The 20926-nt window shown below is 40.1% G+C and overlaps 1 protein-coding gene across 7 annotated transcripts in view; it reads left to right on the top strand.

Annotated features, from left to right (window-relative positions):
- ncor1 (nuclear receptor corepressor 1) overlaps positions 1 to 20926 on the top strand; it is an 89078-nt gene that overhangs the window by 41732 nt on the left and 26420 nt on the right. For all 7 annotated transcript variants that reach the window (XM_053486031.1, XM_053486029.1, XM_053486030.1 and 4 more), the window contains exons 15-17: positions 9279 to 9409; positions 12031 to 12269; positions 17002 to 17064. In XM_053486031.1, the coding sequence (XP_053342006.1) occupies positions 9279 to 9409; positions 12031 to 12269; positions 17002 to 17064 (433 nt within the window). The remainder of the gene's footprint in view (positions 1 to 9278; positions 9410 to 12030; positions 12270 to 17001; positions 17065 to 20926) is intronic.

Here is a 20926-nt window from a genome sequence, read left to right as displayed (position 1 = left end):
TTAATGTTTATAAGGAGTAAATCACAAGCAAGGGTGTGCTGTTAGATAGTGTGAAGAAGTGATATCTCTCCACTCCGAAGTGGATTCAATTCCTAGAACAGCACACCCTAAAGTTTTATATATCATACTAGAGCAAGCTGCAAGTGATTGCGGTATTTATAGATCGGTTTCATGTTAGTAGCACAAAACAATAATAATTAAAAAAAACAGGTTGACCATCCTGAAGAAAGCTTATTTACCAATACAAAGCTCTGAGTCAACCAGTAAATGTTTTATTAACTTTCGTTTACAGAAATAAATTGCTCCTACTATAGACAAATCCTATAGTTGCTATAGCAACTTTTCTCTATTCATCCTAAATTGATTTTCTGCCCCCTAGTGGACACGTTCACAATCATGTGCGAATACACCAATGCACAAAAATACACACTGTATGCTGGCTGTCCGCTCTGCTTTCTTATTCTCAAAAGCTTCTGCATCGTACTTTTCTGTTCTCCCTGATATCTGTTATTTTATTTTTATTTTTTTCTTCCCTTCATTATATCAGTAAAGTTTAGTGTATCCCACAGGTGTGAAATAGCTGGTAGCCAGCGGAGCAGGCCGGCATGTAACCGCCAGCACGAAAATGGTCTGCTACATACAGCAAACATCAAATACATATGACCTTTAACTCCGTATTTTGATTTATTTGTGATATTTTACATTTCAGAATGACCGTGTACAAAACGTAACGTCCGTCTATCCGTATATGAAGGAAAAAAATAAACCCTTAAAATAGGGGTTAATAGCCCTTAAAAATGGACCCTCATTCCCATATTCCGGTAGCAGTAAAATGTACATGTTTTAAGAAGGAATGATAACTTTGGTTTTACATGACGCATCAGAAAACCCAATGGCAACATCGGCATAATAAATGTATTTATTTCTTTTAAAATAAATACTATGTTGCCGGCACTGATCCATGATGCTTGAGTTTTAAAGGGATAATCTTTTTGTGCGACCATCATTTTTATTCTTTTTAGAGCACTGGCATCCGCTGCATTTCATTAACTGGCTCTGATAAAATCCAATACTGGAGCGACAGCACGAGGCCGAAACTGTCCACTAGCGGGTAATCAATCTAGTAAAGATTTTTAAATATATTTAGCAAATATGCTTGGGGAGCGTGGGAAACACTTTCTGTGACTTGTGCGAGTTTTATTTTTTTCTTTGTCACCTGCCTGGTCAAAAGTTATCCGCTTCCATCTTCGATAATCTCACATAATTGTCGCTGATTGATAAGTGGCTACGACATCATCAAGATCTCATCGAACTCTATTCTCTTGCATCGTTCGCGAACGAATCCAGCACCTTTATTATACCGACACTAAAGGGACGAAGGCAATATTTTGTTATAAGTTGTTATACAAAATTATAAAACATCACACCTCGACCATAAGCGAAAAGGTATGGCGAGTTCTTGATGTGTTATCGATCACGAGGGAATAGAATACACCTCCTGTCGTTACCTTGAATAAAAAAAAATAATAATAATATATTTATTTATTTATTTATTTATTTATTTATTTATTTATTTTTAAAGCCCAGTGTCTTTCACCTGCATGCTCTGAAAGTATTGATTCTTTATGTACTTGTGTGTTTGTGAGACAGGGTGTCTGATCACCGAGGGCTCCTGGAGCTCTGTCAGGAGGCCAGTATCAATAATTTAAAAGATATTTTGCTGAGCAGAGACTGACTCTCACACTGACCTTCCAGCACCGTGGAGGACAAAGCATCGAGCAGAAAGACTTGTTGTTTGTTGCTTGTGACAAAGCAGGAAAGAAGTTTTTTAGCTCGACCAAGCAAGAGAGCTGCTTTCAAATAGGAAATAGAAAAAGCAGAGCAGGACCGGACAGAAGCAGCCACTCTGGTAGCTTGTCTGTGATGCCACACAATGCTGTGACGTTTTGAGCTTCAGCGAGGGTTTGTGTGTGTTTGCGAGAGACAGCAGGGACGGTCCACCCGCCCTCTCCTGCAAGTCACGACCCACTTATGACCACAAAAAAGTTTGCCGTACAGCTGCGAGTGCCAATCAAATGCTTCAGACTTTTTCACCACCTGGCCCAGCCCTGCAGTGTGTGTGTGTGTGTGTGTGTGAGATGTGCTGTGATTTGGAAGGGAGTGAAAGGTATGCTGTGGCAGCAGCGAGTGTGAAAAGGCTACAGTCTGGAATAGAGCGTGAGCGGCCGCCGTCATCATGTGTGTAGGGTTCACTGCTCCCGTGGCTCCGACCGGCTCACACACGCACATATACTGACTGACCAACTCGAAGGTAGTGTGTGTGTGTGTGTGTTTGCTTACTTGTTTGCATGTCAGTTGTTGCATATCGTGCATTTGTGCGTCTGTGTATCACAAAGTGTGTGAATTATGTCACTTACACCTTATAAATACCAGAATTAATTGCTTTTTTTTTTTCGTGTTTAGATATCAGTAAGCTTTTGTGTTCCTTTACAGAGAAGAGAGTGTGTGTGTGTGTGTGTTGGTCTCGCTGCTAGTCTAGGAACGCACTCATTATTTTTGGACAGATACTTGGTTCTCCGACTCGGTCCTGCTGTCGATCCGCATTCCAGTCGGTCTTCGGAGGCTGTTGGCTTGTGAGTCTGACATTTCCTGACTTAAATACGCGTCTGGTGAATCAGCAGAAAGGAAAAGAGAATTGTACAGACGCTCTCACACTCCCCTACCCAACCCCCAACCCCCGCTGATCATCTTAAACTTGTTTAAAATCACCCTGAATCTGTCTAACGCCCGAACTCTTACATTGGACAAGTCAGAACGGATGGATGAATGGATGGGTGGGTGGGTGGGTGGGTGTGTGGGTGCATGTTTCTGAGACACCCTTTACTTACCGTAGCACCACCATCAATACATGTGTACGCTTTATTGTTCGTTCATATATTTTAGGTAATTTTATATTTATATATATATATACTGTGCACCATATTATATGCTGTGCCAATTTTGTTACATATGTTTATCATATATTATGTCTGCATAATTATGTAAAAAATCATTTAGTATTTCCATATATAACTAAAAAGTTAATACATAAATAACATTACAGGAAATATATGCATGACTGTAAAGAAAAAAAAATAGTACAAGACAGACCACTTTTCAGATGGAAACAAAAAACCTTTTGGGATTTGCATAAAAATAGAAAGTAACGAGTGTGAAAGTTCCCAAAAGAAATCATATTCTCCAGCAAGCTCAGTAAAACCTAACAAGGTGAGATTAGGGTTATAAGTAGTTAACAGATTATTAGTTGAGTGATGATGGTAGAATTATAAAGGTCTTAACGAAAACAGCATGCATGAGCAATCACAAAGGAGTTTTCATTCCCTGCAATGGAAAAGCACTCAAACTAGTTACTTTTATCAGAAAGTAACGCTGTAATGTAACTGATTACTTTTTAATAAGTCATTTTGTAATTTACTTAGTTACTTTAAAAAGTTACGTCCCCCAACACTGCATATAATATATAAAACCTTGGCTTGTGAGCATAATTTGTTTCAGAAGCATGCTTGTATATAAAATCACTCGTATAACAAAGTGAATTCTCCCATAAGAAATAATAAAAACTTTGCTGATTCATTCCACAACACAAAAATATCCCTATATAAATAATTTATACAAAATATAAAGTAAAGATAAAACAAACTACCTGCACTTTTACGTTTGAAAAGAATTGTGACTGGTGTTAGACGAGAGTAGCAGTTACTAAAGAACAGTTGGTACACTGGGACATAATATTGATAATAATAATAATAATTTAAAAAAAGCGTTGCGCATACAAACGTGGTCAGTGTTATAATAAACAGTACATGCGTGACTATACAAGAGACGCACGCGCACTGCGACCGAGCATGGGAGACGACTACCCACAATGCCACTGCACAAGAGAGAGAGAAGAACCATTGGCTTAGTTGTGATCATGTGACTCTCGACAGACAAAGCGCACGTGTACTACAATATTGAGTGGCGCAGTGGTAAAGTGCTCTCTCAGAGGGGAGGTATGGGTATTTCAGGGGAAAATCCAAAAAAATGTATAAAAAAATAAATAAAAAGATATTTTGCTTATCTTGCAAAAAGCTCGCAGACAGAGTTATTCGCAATCCAAGGTGTGTAAGGAAATACTGTATGTATGTGTATGAATTAGGGCTGGTCCGAATACCATTTTTTGAGCTTCGAGTATTCGGTACATGTGATCAACATCGAATATTCAAAGCTTCGGTGGGAGAGGGCTGAATATATTCTTATCTCTAATAAAGGCAGGAATCTCTGTGTGTGTGTCTCTGTTGCATTTTTATGTCGAGAACCATTCATCCAACTGCTGCGGACGCAAGGGAGTGCAAAGTCGCATTTTTGTGTAATATAGATACAGGCGAGTTGTCATGAGTAGACCAGAAGACGTAGCTTTAGCGATTGGCCCTTTGTAGCGTGGATGGTAAACCCAAACGCGGAGTAATATGAGTAGGCAGGATAACCACGCGATTGTTTTAAGGACTCTCTAGGATGGGGAGCAAAGGATAAACACAATTTAACCTGCGTCCTATTAACACACTCGGCGAAAGCGTCTGAAGCGACATGAGCAAACATAATGACTGAGCGATGTGCCGGGCCATCTTGTCTTCTTTAATGCTTCCTGGTTCGCGACCGTATAATTTCCGGGTCCTAGTGCCGGTCGCGGGCAGAGTATGCATGAGTTTGCCGAAAGGGCTAGTAATTTAAGCGCAAATGACAACTGTTTCGCAGGGATCGATGTCACAGGTTCAATTTTTTTTTTCTTTTTTCCAAATATTCGAATCTCAAAATGAAAAATTGAATGCCATCCCTCCAAACGAATATTCAAATATTCTGGTCCAGCCCTAGTATAAATAGAGGCGCTACATCAGAATCAGAGTACAACATATAATTTGATAAGTTTATATTCAAAATAAATGAATAATAAAACATTAAGATTAGCGAATAGCTTGAACAGTGTGAAAGTACTGTAGTCTCCGTGTCCTGAATGTACGACACTCCAGCTGCTATAGAAGCGATGTCTGAGAACTGGCTCCTCTCCTCTATGGAGTTAACGTGACACAAGGTGTCATTACCAGAGGAGTTAAAGCCTCAGTTCATTGGCTTGAAGAGAAATCCCAGCAGGAAACTTGGCCAGGCTCTGAATGAGCTGTGTGTCCAAACCAGTGTGTTCCTGCAGTGGGTACATTGTGGCTCTGAACTGGTGAGAGTTTCAGAATGGCTTGTACCTGAACCACTCACCAGTGTCAGAGCAGCCATGTACTCGGCCTGGAAAATGAACGTAAACTGACATTCAGAAACTCTAAATTGACATAATCTTTGTTATAAACAAAAACCGTGTTTGTTATTACGATCAATATTATTAACTTCTTTTAAAACTGTGTACCATGTACTTCTCATGTACTTTTGAGCATACTACTGACTAAGCCCTTGACAGTCTGTCACACGGAAGCAACATAGAAGAAAGCTCTTATTTTTGTGTGTGAATTTTCTCTCTAATTTAGTTTAGTTATATTAAGTTCTCACCCGTCTCACATTAAGGCTACTACTTAAACAAGGAGGGCCGAAGACTATCACATGTTTCCTCCAAACCGCCAACCGGCTGCACCTTTTTAAAAAAATATATATATAATTGCTGTAGAGCCGTGATTGATGCGATAGCGGGAGGCTACTAGTGATGCGAGGGTCGGGTATTTTTCCAACCCGCAGGTCCCGCTTTTATAAAATTATTTGGCCCGTCTCAGCCCACCTCGCACCACTGTATCTATTTTTACAACGCGCCCCCAACCCGCGACAATTAAATAGACATACTAGGCTGCTACTTTTACTTTTGAGGAAAGCGGTTATATTTTGAGACGTGTCATCCTTTTTCTTAAACCCCCCACAAATATACTGCTGTTGTCCCCTGCTGCAACTATTTCTGAGAACCGGTCCCAAACATTAGATTTAGCAGCCTGACCTTTTTTTCTTTAATGATGTAAATTCCCGACCTCAATTTTTCCCGCAACTCATCTTCCATCCTTACTTTAATTTTTATTTTTTGTTGTGACTGGCAGCGGTAGATGCTTGCTGCTTTCGTGACTTGTCTCAGAGGGGAGGGATGAGAGGTACTTCGTGCTCCCACAATAATCATGGCTCAACAGCCAATCAGGGGCATCTGTGAGCTCACGAAAGCGCTGTCCTCCGAGTGTGTTTCTCCGCCCCCAGTGGTACATGAGCAAGCAGTTTGAAAAAAATGTGGTCAGTGGGTTGGCGTCACATGGTTTAGAGGAAACACGTGATATAGTCTTTGGCCCTCCCGATTAAGTGGTAGTAGCAGCCTTAATGTGGGAGCCCCCTAGTGACAGGGAGGAATTTGACACGACTAAATTAGGGGAAAAAATCGGGGGGAAAATCCAAAAAAATTATTAAAAAATAAATAAATTTTTGCTCATCTTGCAAAAAGCTCGAAGACAGAGTTATTCGCAATCCAAGGTGTGTAAGAAAATACTGTATGTATGTGTATGAATTAGGGCTGGTCCGAATACCATTTTTTGAGCTTCGAGTATTCGGTAGTGATCAAAATCGAATATTTGAAGCTACGGTGGGAGGGGGCTGAATATATTCTTATCTCTAATAAAGGCAGGAATCTGTGCGTGTGTCTCTGTTGCATTTTTATGTCGAGAACCGTTCATCCAACTGCTGCGGACTCAATTTCTCTCACACCTTATCTTCCATCTTCACTTTTATTTCTTTTTTTTGTTGTTGTGACTGGCAGTTTTTTTTTTGTTGTGACTGGCTAGCTGCTTGCCGCTTTCGTGACTTGTCACGTGACATAACCTTATCAAAGAACTTAATAAAATATGAAAGTCGATATTCCCAAATATTTAATATAGGCTATAGGAAAACACAACATACATGGGTTTTTTATTTAGTTTCGTTTTTAATGACCCGCCCCACAAATAAAGTGACAATTTCTTTACCCACCCCATCCCAACCCGCGGGTTACCTGATGACCCGCGCATCACTGGAGGCCACACAATCAATGGGGAATCAAACTCGTTTTTTGTACGAAGTTGATGGCTTAGCTCTATCATTTCAGGTTTTAATAATGTGTTGAATCCAGTTCCATTAACTTCAAGTTTCCCTAGTCGATTTCTTTGCTTGATACAACAAGTAATTTGATCCTTCTGAAATAGCAATCTTCTTATTATTATTTTTTCATGATAAATTGTTTTTGCTGTGATTATGATGAACTGGCTTACATCTTCCATAATGCCCTCTTTTGGGGAAGAAATCAAAGTTGAAGAACATTTATTTCTCTCTAAAAAAAGGCCAAAGTTGTCGACTGAGCTGAAGTGCTCTAATCCCTCAGTATGATCGAAAAAAGCCTCTTATTACTGACTGTGAGCACTTTGGTTTATTAATAGAGCCTAAGTGGCAGTAGAGAGCTTGGAAACGCGATTGGCGTGTGCGTAGATGACGCGAGCTCCCTCTGTGCTCTGAGCGCTCTGAGAACGGCACTCGAAACCACGGTTACTGCGCACTTTTAATTTACAACAAGTCCCATTTATTTGGATGTTTTTCCACTCTGTTGTAGGGCTCACAAGGCACTTTAATGCGATTTAAAAGGAAAAAATTATAATAAAAATTCCAGCATGTTTAGTTCGATCCTTCGTCTCCGTCTCTTTAATTCCAGTCTCATTTTCTTTCCCACTTTCTCCATGTAATCTCTCTCCCTCTCCTCTGTCAAGCCTTTAACATTCCTTGGCCCCATCTGGTGTCTGCATGGCTTATTTGTCTTGGCTGAGGCAACTTTGTTCTCTTTACCAATTTTAACCCAATAAAGTACTCGTAGGTTTTAGGGGGAAAAAAGGCTAGTTTTGTGGATTGTCGTAATTGGGGTTATGTCGTAACTGATTAGCGATTTAAACGCATAGTTTCGTACCGCCCGTTTCAGAATTTTCAGCACCCCTAGTTAGAGTGGGTTTAGGGGGGTGAGGAGCAAGTGCGCACATACACACACCTCTGATGGTGAAAGTGCCCTTATCCCCTCCTCCACCATTATCTCATCTTCCCCTCCATGTCATTGCCAGACACTGTTCATCACCATAATATTTTTTTTGCATCCCAGGAAGGGTGGAGCACCAGTTTTTAAGGATGCTCCATTTTTGTTTTCTCACATGGCATCGTCTAAGTGCGGCGTGTAGCTTTAACCCACTCGCTGGCTCGCCAAGCGCCTCGCTTTCCTCTGATCTGCCCTCTGTTAAAGACTTCGCTTTCTTCCTGTCTTTGAACCGAGTTCCGTCAACAGTGAACCTATTGTGATTCTGGAGCCTGGACGAAACGCTGTGTTTCCAGACAACCCCATCCATGTGAACATCATCAAAGTGCCTCGTACCGGAGGTTCATCTTATCTTTTTTTTTTTTTTTTTCCGCTCTCTTTCTCTGCTCCTTTTGTTTGCTCTTCCTTTTAATTTTTTGTTTCTCTTCATTTAACCATGACCACTCATCATATACCACTATAATGTAAGGTGCAAGCCATTTTTATTTACACACATCCTGTGTCATAGTTGTGTCACATCCTGGGCACATCTTGTCGAACCCCGGTGTTAAGTATACTGTATGTCTGAGCATTGCTGTGCTACAGCTGATGTGGCAGATGACCTTGCGCGCATGTTTTTTCCCACAACTAGATTAAGGCTAATGCGAAGCCATTTTCCTGATGCGCTCTTCAATCAAACTCGCTTTGAACTACAGAACCAGGTCTCTCATCCAGGTCAGGGAAAAAAAAAAAAAGAAAAAGTAACTCCGCTCTTTCTTCATGAACGATCTCATCAGATTTCATCTCGGGTTTTCTGAAAAGACGGTGGGTTTGGATTGATTTAAGCAACAGTAAAGAGAAAAGGGAGTCGACCAAATAACAGGCAGGCTTCCCATAACAAGAACGAGCTTTGATTTTGAGGTTTTGTTTGATTTGTGACCATAGATAAATACCCTCTTTTTTTTATTGTATCCTGGTTAGCAGTCATGTTTTAGGTATGCGAAGCTCACCCCAAATTAGGGCAGGATAACAAACCGGATAAACAGTTTAATCAGATTAAAATAATTTTCAATTCATAACACTGGATGATGTAACAGACAATGACAGATAAAAAAAAAAAAATAAAAAAAAAATTTCCTGAACAGAACCACAGATTAATCGTGCTCCACTCTGTGTCTGTTTTTTCTCACAGCAGATAACACGGCCCTCACAAGAAGACAAGTCCGACGACAAGAACGAGGAGGACAAGTCGGAGAAATTGGACAAGAAAGAGGAAGACGATAAGAAGGACGAGGAAGAGAAAGATGAAAAAGAGGACTCGAAGTGAGTGCTTTACATTGCAGGTCGACCCGACTCTGGCTATGACATCACTGAATCCTCCAGAAAAGCCTGACCTAAATTCAAGCTCAACCCCCAAAATCAAAAAGCCTCTTATATTATACCACAGAAGGTCACAGAGCGTTCCTGGTCATACCTACAGGCCCTGTTTGGTGGTGCTCTTGCTGTTTATACAGGACCAACTTCTTGTTTTTGCCTTTCAGCAGAGAGAGGGATACGAGCGCAACATGAGCCTTAGTCCACTTATTAAAGACAGCTTGGCCTCTTGCCACAGACAACCTCTTCCACTCATAAATGAGAACTATTCATAAGTAGTTCCTGGCTCTCTCCAACTCTCTCTCTCTCTCTCTCTCTCTCTCTCTCCCTTTTCTACCATGCACCATCCTCTGTGCCTTTTCACAGTGTCCATCTCACGTTATTTTTGAGAATTAGTTTTGCGGAGATGACATGCATGTGGATCAAGCATCTGTTTATATTAAGGCAGACAGGCGTCTGAGAACAGGCCCTTTATCAGAACAACGGGTCTGGAAATCTTTAATAAACACAGATGGGGGGAAGCTGCTGCGTCTCTTTTGAAGCCAGAGTTTCTTGTTGACAAGGCCTTCTGTCTAATGGCATTAGCACGTTTGTAGGGAATTTATATTTCTTAATCGTAGCTCCATCAGTACTTGGGCCTCCCGATCTGGAGCTGCATGTTTTATAAGGAATATAGCAAAGGGTTAAGGCGTTAGACTACTGATCAGAAGGTCCCAGGTTTAAACCACTGCACCACAGATGTACCCCTTTTTCCACCTTTTTCCAAAGAAAAAAAAAACCAGTCCCATGGTGGCACCAACACTTTGCTGGGCTTGAACAATGAATCGCTCACGTCAGGGGCTTGAGGGTGGGATTATCACAACCAACTAAAAGTTTTGTGACCACCATCTTTAAAAAAAATCAACTCGATGCGCAGCGGGATGCAGAAATGATACAAGTCAGGAGAACTGGCCATGTTTAAGTTTTTCATGCTTGCCGCTAATATTTTTTGCTGCTATTTATTTATTTATTTCTGCTAGCATTGTTGAGAAAGTAGACACGTACACGGACATGTTCAGTAATGTATTGGTGTGAACCTTTCTAGCCCACGGGCAAGTTATTAGGAAGTTCACTATTGAACCTGCGCTAAAACCAGACATGAACTAGCACCTGGTTCACTTTGGTGAAAAAGAGGTACATGTTGCCACTGTTGGGCTCTTAAGCAAAGCCCTTAGCCGTCAACCCATATGTGTAATGGGATGTAACAATGTGTAATTAACCATGGTGTGCTGTGACGCAACGTAACGTGAAATTGATAACTAGCTAATCTCATAAGATTTTATTTTATAAAGTTGTAGAATGGAAATTATTAGGCTCTGACACTGGAGACTCCTTCCAGAAGTTGCATTAAAGAAAGATTTAGTGAATTATTGATTTTAGGAAATGTTGCTTCTGTGGTTGTAATTTATTTATTTTGTTTATTTATTTATTTATTTTTATAGAAATAGCACTTTACATAAACCGAATGATTATTTAGAGTTGAGAACCACAACAGTACTTTTGGTGTAACAGTAGTTTAAAGTTATGTTTAAAAGTTTAGTGTCTTTTTATGACGAACCTGAAGCACGAACCGTGACATAAATCAATAACGTGTTTGCAGTCAGCTTTAATTATTTATTGATTTTTCAAAATATTTTATTAAGCTTTGCTGTAATAGTCCTAAGACTGTGCAATAGTTTTAGGCACCCTGTGTTTTTAGTACAAACGTTCCTAATGTTTATTAATTTTTTTATTTTTTTATTTTATTATTATTTATTTTGTAGGACTTTGTCATAGCGTTAATACAAACATTTCCCAAACGTTAGTGTTTCAATTCAAGATTAAATGTTGCTCAGAAGGGTAAGGATCCAAGTATTCAGTTAAAGGGTCTGAGGATCTGGGTTCAAGCCCCACTGTCAGTGGTTGCCACACCCCATGCAGTGCCGGTCCCAAGCCCGGAGGGTTGCATCCGGTAAAACCTGACACAAAGTTGTGTCTGGATCAAAGAAAGTTTTAGTCTTTCAATTTAAAATGAAATGTTACGGAAAAATCTTTGTATGCAAGAAAGGAAGCAGCGTATTACGTTAGCAATGACTTTGTGACAAAGAAAACAAAATGCTGAAGCTGCTGGGTTTAGTAGCCTGTCTTCCTTAGAAGAACTGTGTGTGGTGGAAGTTCATTATAAAACTACACAAATTGTACCTAACAATAAAGGGTCCCCAAAGCATGGTCACACCAGATACTAACTTTATAGTGTGTTGTTTTTTCTTTTTCTTTGTTTTTTTTTTTTTAGGCATTCTTGCTCTATAGTATTTATTAAAATGTGGCTAATGTGGGTCTCATATCTTGTGTTTAGATATCATCTTGACTGTGTACATTAACAAATGCAGCCAGGATTAAAAACCCAGTTTCTTATGATAACTATAACCTTTCTTCTCTCCTTTAGTCCCCCTAAAAAAAAAAAAAAAATGTAAAAAGTCAGACGTAAAAGTCATGATGTATTGGGGAAATGTGTTTAATTTCTTTAACGAGCATCTGTGTTTCCGGTGCAGGGACATTAGCAAAGACAAAGAGAAGTGTGAGGGAGAGGACGAGGAGGGGAAGGAGCAGAACACGCCACGCGGCCGGAAGACTGCTAACAGCCAGGGACGGCGCAAGGGCCGAATCACGACACGCTCCATGGCCAACGAAGCTGCCAGTAGTGCTACAGAGGAACCACCAGCAGCAGCGCCACCGCCTCCACCACCACCACCACCACCACCACCGGCACCAGCACCAGTACCCGAGCCTGGTAAAACGCGCGCACACATATACACACACACAGAAATAATCAGGCACTTTAGTACAGTTTCGTGGAGTTTTTTACTTGCTCATTTGTGGGTGTTCATCAATGTAGCACACTTGTATATCCGAGTAACTAATTGATCACACACACACACGCACACACGTCAGCGCTTTCTCTAAACAGATCTAAGATCAAAGTGAGACTTTTTTTTTCCCCCTCTCTCTCTCAATACAATAGTTATACCGGAGCCTGTCCCTCCTCCCAAACCAGAGACAGCAGCGAAGCCAGCACACGAACTCGCTAAGCTCGCCCCCGTGCCCCTTATGGATAGCCAAGTGCGAGGTATAAACACACAGCAGCACAAGTCCGCTCACTTCCTCTCACCGTCACATCGTCACACACTCTCGCTTATTTTATTTTTTTTTCCCCTGACGCATGTTGTTTTGTTAGAGCTTCGGTCTCAATGTTTGGCTTTAGAAGGCTGATTTATTGTCCACTATATGGATCATCCAATAATAAAAAGATGAGGAGCGAGAACCCGGGATTCGGTTTCCCCCGAAACCCTGATGGTGAAAAGGCGCCACGATAGGAACATGAACGCGCGTGCGTGTGTGCAGCTAAAGCTCAGGCTTGACCCACTTCTGCGCCGTGAGTTTACAGCCAAGGAAACGAGAGAGAGAGAAAGAAAGAAAAAAAGAGCTGTTTACACAATGTTTTTCCCCCTCATTCGGCTCCGTCAGAAATGCGTCTGTTGGATCCATCAGGGCTGCTGGCTGAAGTCGGTGTCCTCTGACATTTGAGGCTTTTTTTTCCCCCCTTATTTTCCTTTCCTTCTACTCCTCCCTTTTCATCTTTGAGAACAACCCACAGTTTGGTTCAGGCTGTCCCGGGTTTTTGTCCTCCGCTCTGCTCTGTCCGTGTGTGGAGTTAGCACGTCGCTATGGTGATGATTATGTGTCTGAGGTGGAGAACATTTTGTCATGGGGCTGTAACAGGAGGTGACGAGTCAGGCCAGGTAACCTTGTTGCTCTCTTTTTTTCTCTGTCTCACTCTTTTAATCGGTTGGTCATAATTGTGCAGACATGATGATAAATTGTTGGGCTCGTTTCTTGGAGGAAAAAAAAACCTTATTTATACACATTACTCTCTTCAAACGTAATCCAGTTACTTTAACTATTACTCCCTGTCAAAGCCGACCTGTTACACGACTCATTATATTTCTTTTCCGTTACACCCCTGAGAAAGAGAGAGAGAGCTACTGTATGAAGCCAAAGTTTAAAACTTTCACGGTTGTTTTCCTGATAAAAATCAAAGTAATGGGAATATTTTTCAGCCACTAAACTTGGACATTTCAATCCTCCAAGATATTACATCTGCTTATGATGCTGCTAGTAGTAACGTGTGCACAACTCCCGATGATGATAAATGTCGAATTTCAAATCAATCTTTGTGGCAATGATGAAAAAAATATGGTTGTAAGGGGTTGTTTTTGGATGGATTAAATGTAATATTACTGAAATTGTATTTGTAACTATATCCTACTACTTAATATTAGGGGAAGTATTATTATTATCATTATTGTTGTTGTTATTATTGTTGTTGTTGTTGTTGTTATTCTTCTTCTTCTTATTATTATTATTATTATTATTACAGAATTGTGTTACATATAAGTAATGTACTTGTGACGGCATTTCACTAGCGCTTGTATACCATCAAAGTAGCAAGTTTCCTCAGTCCACCAGAGCAGTCCATATTATCAGATTACCCACTTCACCTCTGAAACGCTGGCCTCCCAGGAACTCCGTAAATGGCCTAAATATGTAGAAAAGTCTGTACAGGGGACGTGGCAGTAACTCCCAGCAAAGTTCCTGTAATGTGTAATGTGGTGGTGGTGTTCGCGCCAACAACCGCTCGGTGGGCTTAGTGCCGCCACGACCGCTCGGGATCATCATTCATAGACGTACAGACTTCTTCAAAGCCTTTTTTTTCGCGTCTGATCAGCGTACTTTTCTCTAAACCTTCTGTAAATGTTGAATGTTATTCACAGTAAATTCCCACAGTAAAGTCCCAGTTTGCCTTAAAAATGCCACATGTTGAACTCGCTTCCGTCTCCCACAAGTACCAAGCCCCGTTCCATTCGAGCTGTGAAGTGTACTTCACAGGGTGCTCTGTTTGCAGGGAATGTCCGTGAAGGGAACTTCCCCCGACAAAACTTCACCATTCACAACACCCTGCGAAGTCACCAGCACCGACGTTGCTTCCTCCGTAACATGGTAACATGAGCACCTCAGATACCTGTCGCTGCTGCCGTGGAAATGTCAAACTACGAAAAATAAATATTAAACATGACACAAAAACTGATACCATGTACTATTGAATCGTGTACATGAACTATTGACTATTATTATTATTAATAATTAAAAATAATAATACATATTTACAGAGATTTTAATAGAGTGTCAGCCTATATATATATATATATATATATATATAAAATACTTATTAAATCAGAATTTCAATGATTGTGTCCTGCTAATATGATGTCGTCCTTGATAATAATAATGATAAAAATATAAATCTTTTTTCAAGCTCCCCCACGGTTTAGCGAGACGCAATAATGGGAATTTTTTTCTACTTGTTCCCTACACCGTTCGCAGTTCCCTTCGAACTGCGCGGTTGGGAATCACACTTAACATGGCTAAACACTGAATTTTTTTTACTAGTTTGTGGCGGCTTACTGCCACCTACTGGACTGGAGTGTGGTGCAGAAAGGGTAAAAAATTGTGACGTGAATTTTCGTTTAAAAATCAGCTTTACTTTTAGTCGTTTTGAATACGTTAAGACCTGTAAGAAAACATAGGAGCTTAAGATGAACCGGGTAATAAAGGTTAGCGAATCGATCCGAATCAAAAATCGCAACGGACAGAAATCTAATTGAATCGAGTCTTACCTAGTCGTCACTGCTGGCGTGTCGGTACATGCGCGTCATCACCAGCTGCGACTGATACAGTGATACACCTCGGTACCACCTGGCCATCGCCGTGTACCCCAACATGGTCCCCTGCACTCCCCACACCACCTTTATAGACCTTCAACATGTTATTAAGCCATGCATGTTAAACACCATCTATATTCGTGCCTCAGCTGCGATAGAGTCAAGTTATTGTGAGTTTATTATTTATTTATTTATTTTTTATTTTTTTGGAAGATTTGCTTTCCAGTGCAGGAGCGCTGCGGCTTGTCTGTTTCCTGTTTCCTGTCCTGACCGTTGTCCTTAAGTCACCTCTTAGATAACCTCGCTGCTTGTAATCGGACTGGCTTAGACGCCGTTTAAACCTGTGTGTGTGTGTGTGTGTTTATAAGGTGGGAGGGAGAGAAAGAGAGCGAAAAGTATTTGTGCCGTGTCTTTTCACCAATTTGGCTATGTTCCAGCCCTGGATTGTGTGTTTGTGTGTGTGTGTGAGAGAGAGAGAGAGAGAGAGAGAGAGCGATAGCGTGTTTACAAGTTTATAGTATAATAACTCAAATGTTTATATCACCCTGATTGGACATGAGAGTTTGTGTACACACACACACACACACACACACACTGCTGTGTGGATTTACTTTACGTGTCTTTGTTGTATGCAACCTACAGATGTCTCTCTGTAAAGTGAATGTGTGTGTGTTTGCACATATAAAGTGTAGCATGCACATGTTCATTAGAGAAGTGTTAGTCAGGACATTTTGTGCAGGAACACTAAACACACAAGATGAATCTTCTTATCAGCCCAGACTCTCACTTACACACACACACACACACACACACACACACACACTTGTATAAATGTCAGAGGGTCACGCTGTGCTAAATTTATCCGAATGTTTGTTCAATCTCAAGGAGTCTCTGAGGGAGGGTGGGTGAGTAGCGCACATTACACACACACACACACACACGCACACGCGTGCACACGCACTCTGCTCCACTGTTGCGCTTATTGCCGGGCTCTGTCTCTCTCTCACTCTCTCTCTCTCTCTCTCTCTCTCTCTCTCTCTGTCTCTCTCTCACTCTCTCTCTCTCTCTCTCTCTCTCTCTCTCTCTCTCTCTCTTTTGTGTGTGTGCGAGAGTTGCTGTTTAAGGGAAGGAAGGAGGCGCTTGTGCACTGTGTAGTTGTAGATCAGCTGACGAGAGAGAGAGAGAGAGAAAAAGGAAAGAAGGAGACGTAGCAAAGGAGAGGGAAAACGAGTGCTTTAGGGAAAGTAAGCGTGCTCGATACAGGGAGAAAAGGGGCGTGTAGGGAGAGGGAGGGGGTGAGACGAAGGCTGGACAGCTGATTCAAACAAATTATTCGATTAAAGACCGAGAGGAAGAAGGTGTGTTACGGTCAGTCTGTTTTTTCTTATCTCTCTCTTTCGCTCGCTCGGTCTGTCATCCTTCTTTTTAACTCTCACGCACGTTTTTTTCTTCTATTTTTCTCTGTCTCTTTCACACTCTTTCTTCCTCGCAGTATCTCTCTCTCTTGCTCTCTTTCTCTTACAGTTTTTATCGTTATCGCCATCTCTCTACTCTTTTTTTTTTTTTATGCTCCCTTTTTCTGTTTCTTCGTCTCCATCTCTCTTTGTCCCGCAATTCCTTTATGTTTCTGTTAATTTTCCATTCCGTCTGTTTCTCTTGTCGCTTTCTGTCCCATGCTTGCACGACGTCTCTCTCTCTTTCTCTCTCTCGTCTTGTACTAAGTGTGTGTCGTTCTGTGTGCAGGAGCTGTAGAGGCCGGAGAGACTTCTCGCTGGACAGAGGAGGAGATGGAGGTGGCCAAAAAAGGTAGCGACCTTTTTAAAAAAAAAAATTTTTTTTTTTTTTAATTTAAACATTTGAAAAATGTTCCCCCCTCGTCGATCTGTTAATTTCTTTCCTAATCTCCTAATAAAATGTGTGTGTGTGCGCACTCTGCAGACCTCTGAGTGCAGCTGTGTGTTTGCACACACACGCTGTGATTCACTGAGGAAGTTAATGTGCATGATGAATTGAGCTTCCAATAAAGATTAGAATCAGTTGCTCACAAAGGTCATTGCGCAGCCCTGGAGTTTCAGCGGTGGAAAGTTAAACGGATATAAAAAGCTAAACGAATGATAAGACTGTTTTGAAACATGTTGAAGGTTTTCGATCCTGTTCTTTATATGCAGGATGTGTGGCAAAGGTGGATTACTTATTATTATTATATATTTTATAATTGTCCAAGTTAAATGTTTCAAACATAATAACCGTTTCAGTCGTGTCCTCAGCACTAACGTGTATTAATCCGTTTGGAAAAGTTTGTTATGGCTCAGAAAGCTTATTTTGTTTTTCTCTCATCGCAAAAACATCCTTCATTGCTCCTCCTCCTCCTTCTCCTCCATCGCCGACTGAAATCGCTAATCTCCAAGCAACAGCTCGATAAATCTCCTGTCAGCAAAGAGCACCTCATGTTTGAAAACGACAATAAAAAATTAAATGAAAAAGTCATTAAATTAGCACAAACAAGTCATCAATATGTAAGTTGTGAAGCCATCAAGAGAGTTAAAGCTGGACACCGAATACGGTCAGTTATTTAAACCAAATCATATAAAGCATAATAAATCAAGTAGGTGCTTTTTGATTTTTATTCATTTATTTTATATTATTCTTAAAACATGATGGGAGATTTCTTCTTCTAAACGAGTCCAAGTTAAGATAAGATGTCTTAAGGACAAATTAGTTTTTTTTGTTTTGTTTTTTTTATAAACGTCCTTGCTAACGCTTCTGACTCTTCCTGGTCGGCATCAGGTTCGAGATTAGGCTTCGTCTACACGTGCTGTTGCAGGGATCGAGATAAAACCTGCCATTTAAAGGTGCAATTTATTGGATTTCAATTTAATTTGTATAGCACTTTTAACAATTGACGTCGCAAATCAGCTTTACACAATCAAAATAATTATTTAAGTGTGTATGAAATGTGAATGAATCAAGATGATAAGATTGTCCCTGATGAGCAAGCCGAGGACGTCTGTGATTTCAATTACAGTTTCTGCCAATTATAACAATATTAAATCGTTATTGTGCTGGTTTATTTACCTCGGCTTTAGGAATGCCCTCAATTATAAATTTGCAAGGAATTTCCATCCGCATACGAAACATTTTAGAAAAATAAAATAGATGTTTTTGGGCATACAGGCGAAGCGATCACTGGCTAATTTGCGTGTTTGACCAGGAGTCGTTCGAAACTTGTGTCAGTGGACAGCCAAGTGAGTTTACACTTTTGTTCTGTCAGCTAAAGCTGTTTCGAAATAGTCAACCCACGATACCAACGTTGCCTTCGGCATGTGTTCAAAAGCTACTAATATTTAATATTTATAAATATATTTTTGGGTGCCTGGGAACGGATCATCTGCATTTACATTATTTCTTATGGGAAAATTTGTAGTGCAGTACGAAATTTTGCCTTAAGATGTTTCCACAGTCAGTGAGTTATGATTTTTGCCATAGTTGAGCAGCTCTAATTTACCTGGCAACTATTATGCAAAATTAACTTGTTACCTAATTATACAAGTTTTCTTTTTCTTTTTCTTTTTTTTTTTTTTTATATATCGGTTGCGGTTTAAACAAGCCAATCAGATTTCTCTGATTACTTAATGTGACCTCATATAGGAGGACAAACCTATATCATGGGCGTGGCTCAGCAGTAGCTTATGTTGCATACAGTAGATACTGGAATGACGCATTTAGGAAATATCAAGGTAGATCGTGAACGGTTGTAGACTCCCTGGGTTCACAACTGAAAAATGTCAAATGTCAGACCACCCTCAGACCCCCAGAGGGCTATTAATCTGGTAAAGAAAGTAAAATGTTTTTTTTGTATCGTTACGTCTATGTAATGTAATTTAACAGAGTCTGACAAATCCTATTCAATGCAGCGTTAAATAGTCAGACATGGAAATGACGAGATCAGTCTAATAAACAGGCGATCCTTATTAATCGTGCAGAAAACAGCAGGATGGAAGAACCAGCATGGACGATTTAAAAAAAAAAAAAAAAGAATTAAGAAAAGGTCATGTTGTATCTAATGGGTAATGGATACACAGTAATTGTTCGGGTCATTTGGACCCATGTTAGAGTGAATAGAGAGGCTTGATAGGATGAATCATGTGCTCGTCTGAGTTTTCCGTTTGCTCGAATCAAACACTCGTGCTTCAGTGATCTAACGCCTGCCAAAGATGTTTTACTGTGTTACCGACCACACCATAGCTCACGAGACACAGCTAAATGTTTCTTTGCCTGTCCTTCTAGTGTCCTGTGTCCCCTGCACGGCTTCCTGTACACTTGGTAGACAGTTGTCATTTCCTTCCTTTTATCTTCATGCTTGTTTCTTCTTGTGTGCTCGAAAAGTAGAAGTCGAAGGAGGGAGAAGGAAGTGGGAAGCACTAGGGTGTGTGTGTGTGTGTGTGTCATGGGAACATATTAGTGTTGCAGAAAGAGGAAGGATTTCCCAACGGCGTTCCTCTGTCAGAGACATAAACACTGTTTATGAGCGCAAAATAAAAGGAACAAATGCTGGATAAAGGTTAAAGCACAGCTTTTTTTATTTTAATTTTTTTTTAACTTGGAATCCTTTCCTTCCTTATTAGCGAACCATTTAAAAAAGTGCAAGCAAAAATTCTAGATTGCATCATCCTGTTTATGGAGAAAGTCTTGGCGAGGTTAGACAAAGTGGTGAGGTGTTCAGCTGCGAATAAGGACAGTTACGGAACTAATCACAAGGTTAGACACAAGTTTGGATTTATTTTCTACCTTCTAGAACAATACTGCACTACATCTGAGATTAGAGAGTTTAAGAAACAACAACAGGTCAGCTGCTCTGGGAAAACCCATCCAACACCATGATGAAACTGGCTCTCATGAAGACCTTCCCAGGAAAGGAGAAGTTCATTTAGAGGTACCAGTTACCTCAGAAATCACCAATTAACAAACAGCAGAACCTCAGATTGGAGCTGTATGAAGGATTTACAGAGCATAAGCAGCAGATGCATCTCAATACCAACTGCTCAAAGGAGATTATTGTATATTTTGGATGCCTTCAGCATTGTTTTTACAGTGTAGAAAGAAATACAAATAATGTATGACCATGGTGTTAGGAGGTGTGTCCAAACATGGACTGATTTTGTATATGTGAGCACTAACATCGGAAAACCTGTTTACTCAAAACTTAATTATAATTTTCACATGATCTTTACATTTTAAAGGTTATGTAGTATGCAAAATAAAAAAATTAAAACTTTTTAGTCATAATTAGACATTTCAGATGGATGTCCAGTGTGTCTACAAACAAAATAAAGAGAAAGTAATATTCTATGAACATTTAGTCAAATTTAATACACATACTTAATCTTGTCTTTAGTTTTTGGTACAATTAAAAGTGAAAAGTGCTGTAGTGAAAAGAAATCATTCGTAAATACTAACAGTTACTGTAGTTATAAATATATTGAAACAATCCTCAGTAATACGTCTTAAAAAGGGGACGGAAATAAACACAAAAAAAATTAATTGAAATGTTTTAGTTTAAGGAAAATATGTTATTGATGAGGTTTTTGAAGTGAACTTTACTGCTTTAGTGAACTAAAGCTGAGACTTCTTTAAATTTGCACAGTTTTCACAAAACTTAACATTTTAG

Source organism: Clarias gariepinus, chromosome 24 (genome assembly GCF_024256425.1).
Source record: "Clarias gariepinus isolate MV-2021 ecotype Netherlands chromosome 24, CGAR_prim_01v2, whole genome shotgun sequence".
Taxonomy (NCBI): Eukaryota; Metazoa; Chordata; class Actinopteri; order Siluriformes; family Clariidae; genus Clarias; species Clarias gariepinus.
The sequence above is the reverse complement of the archived record's forward strand: the minus strand, read 5'-3'. Positions and strand labels throughout refer to the sequence as shown.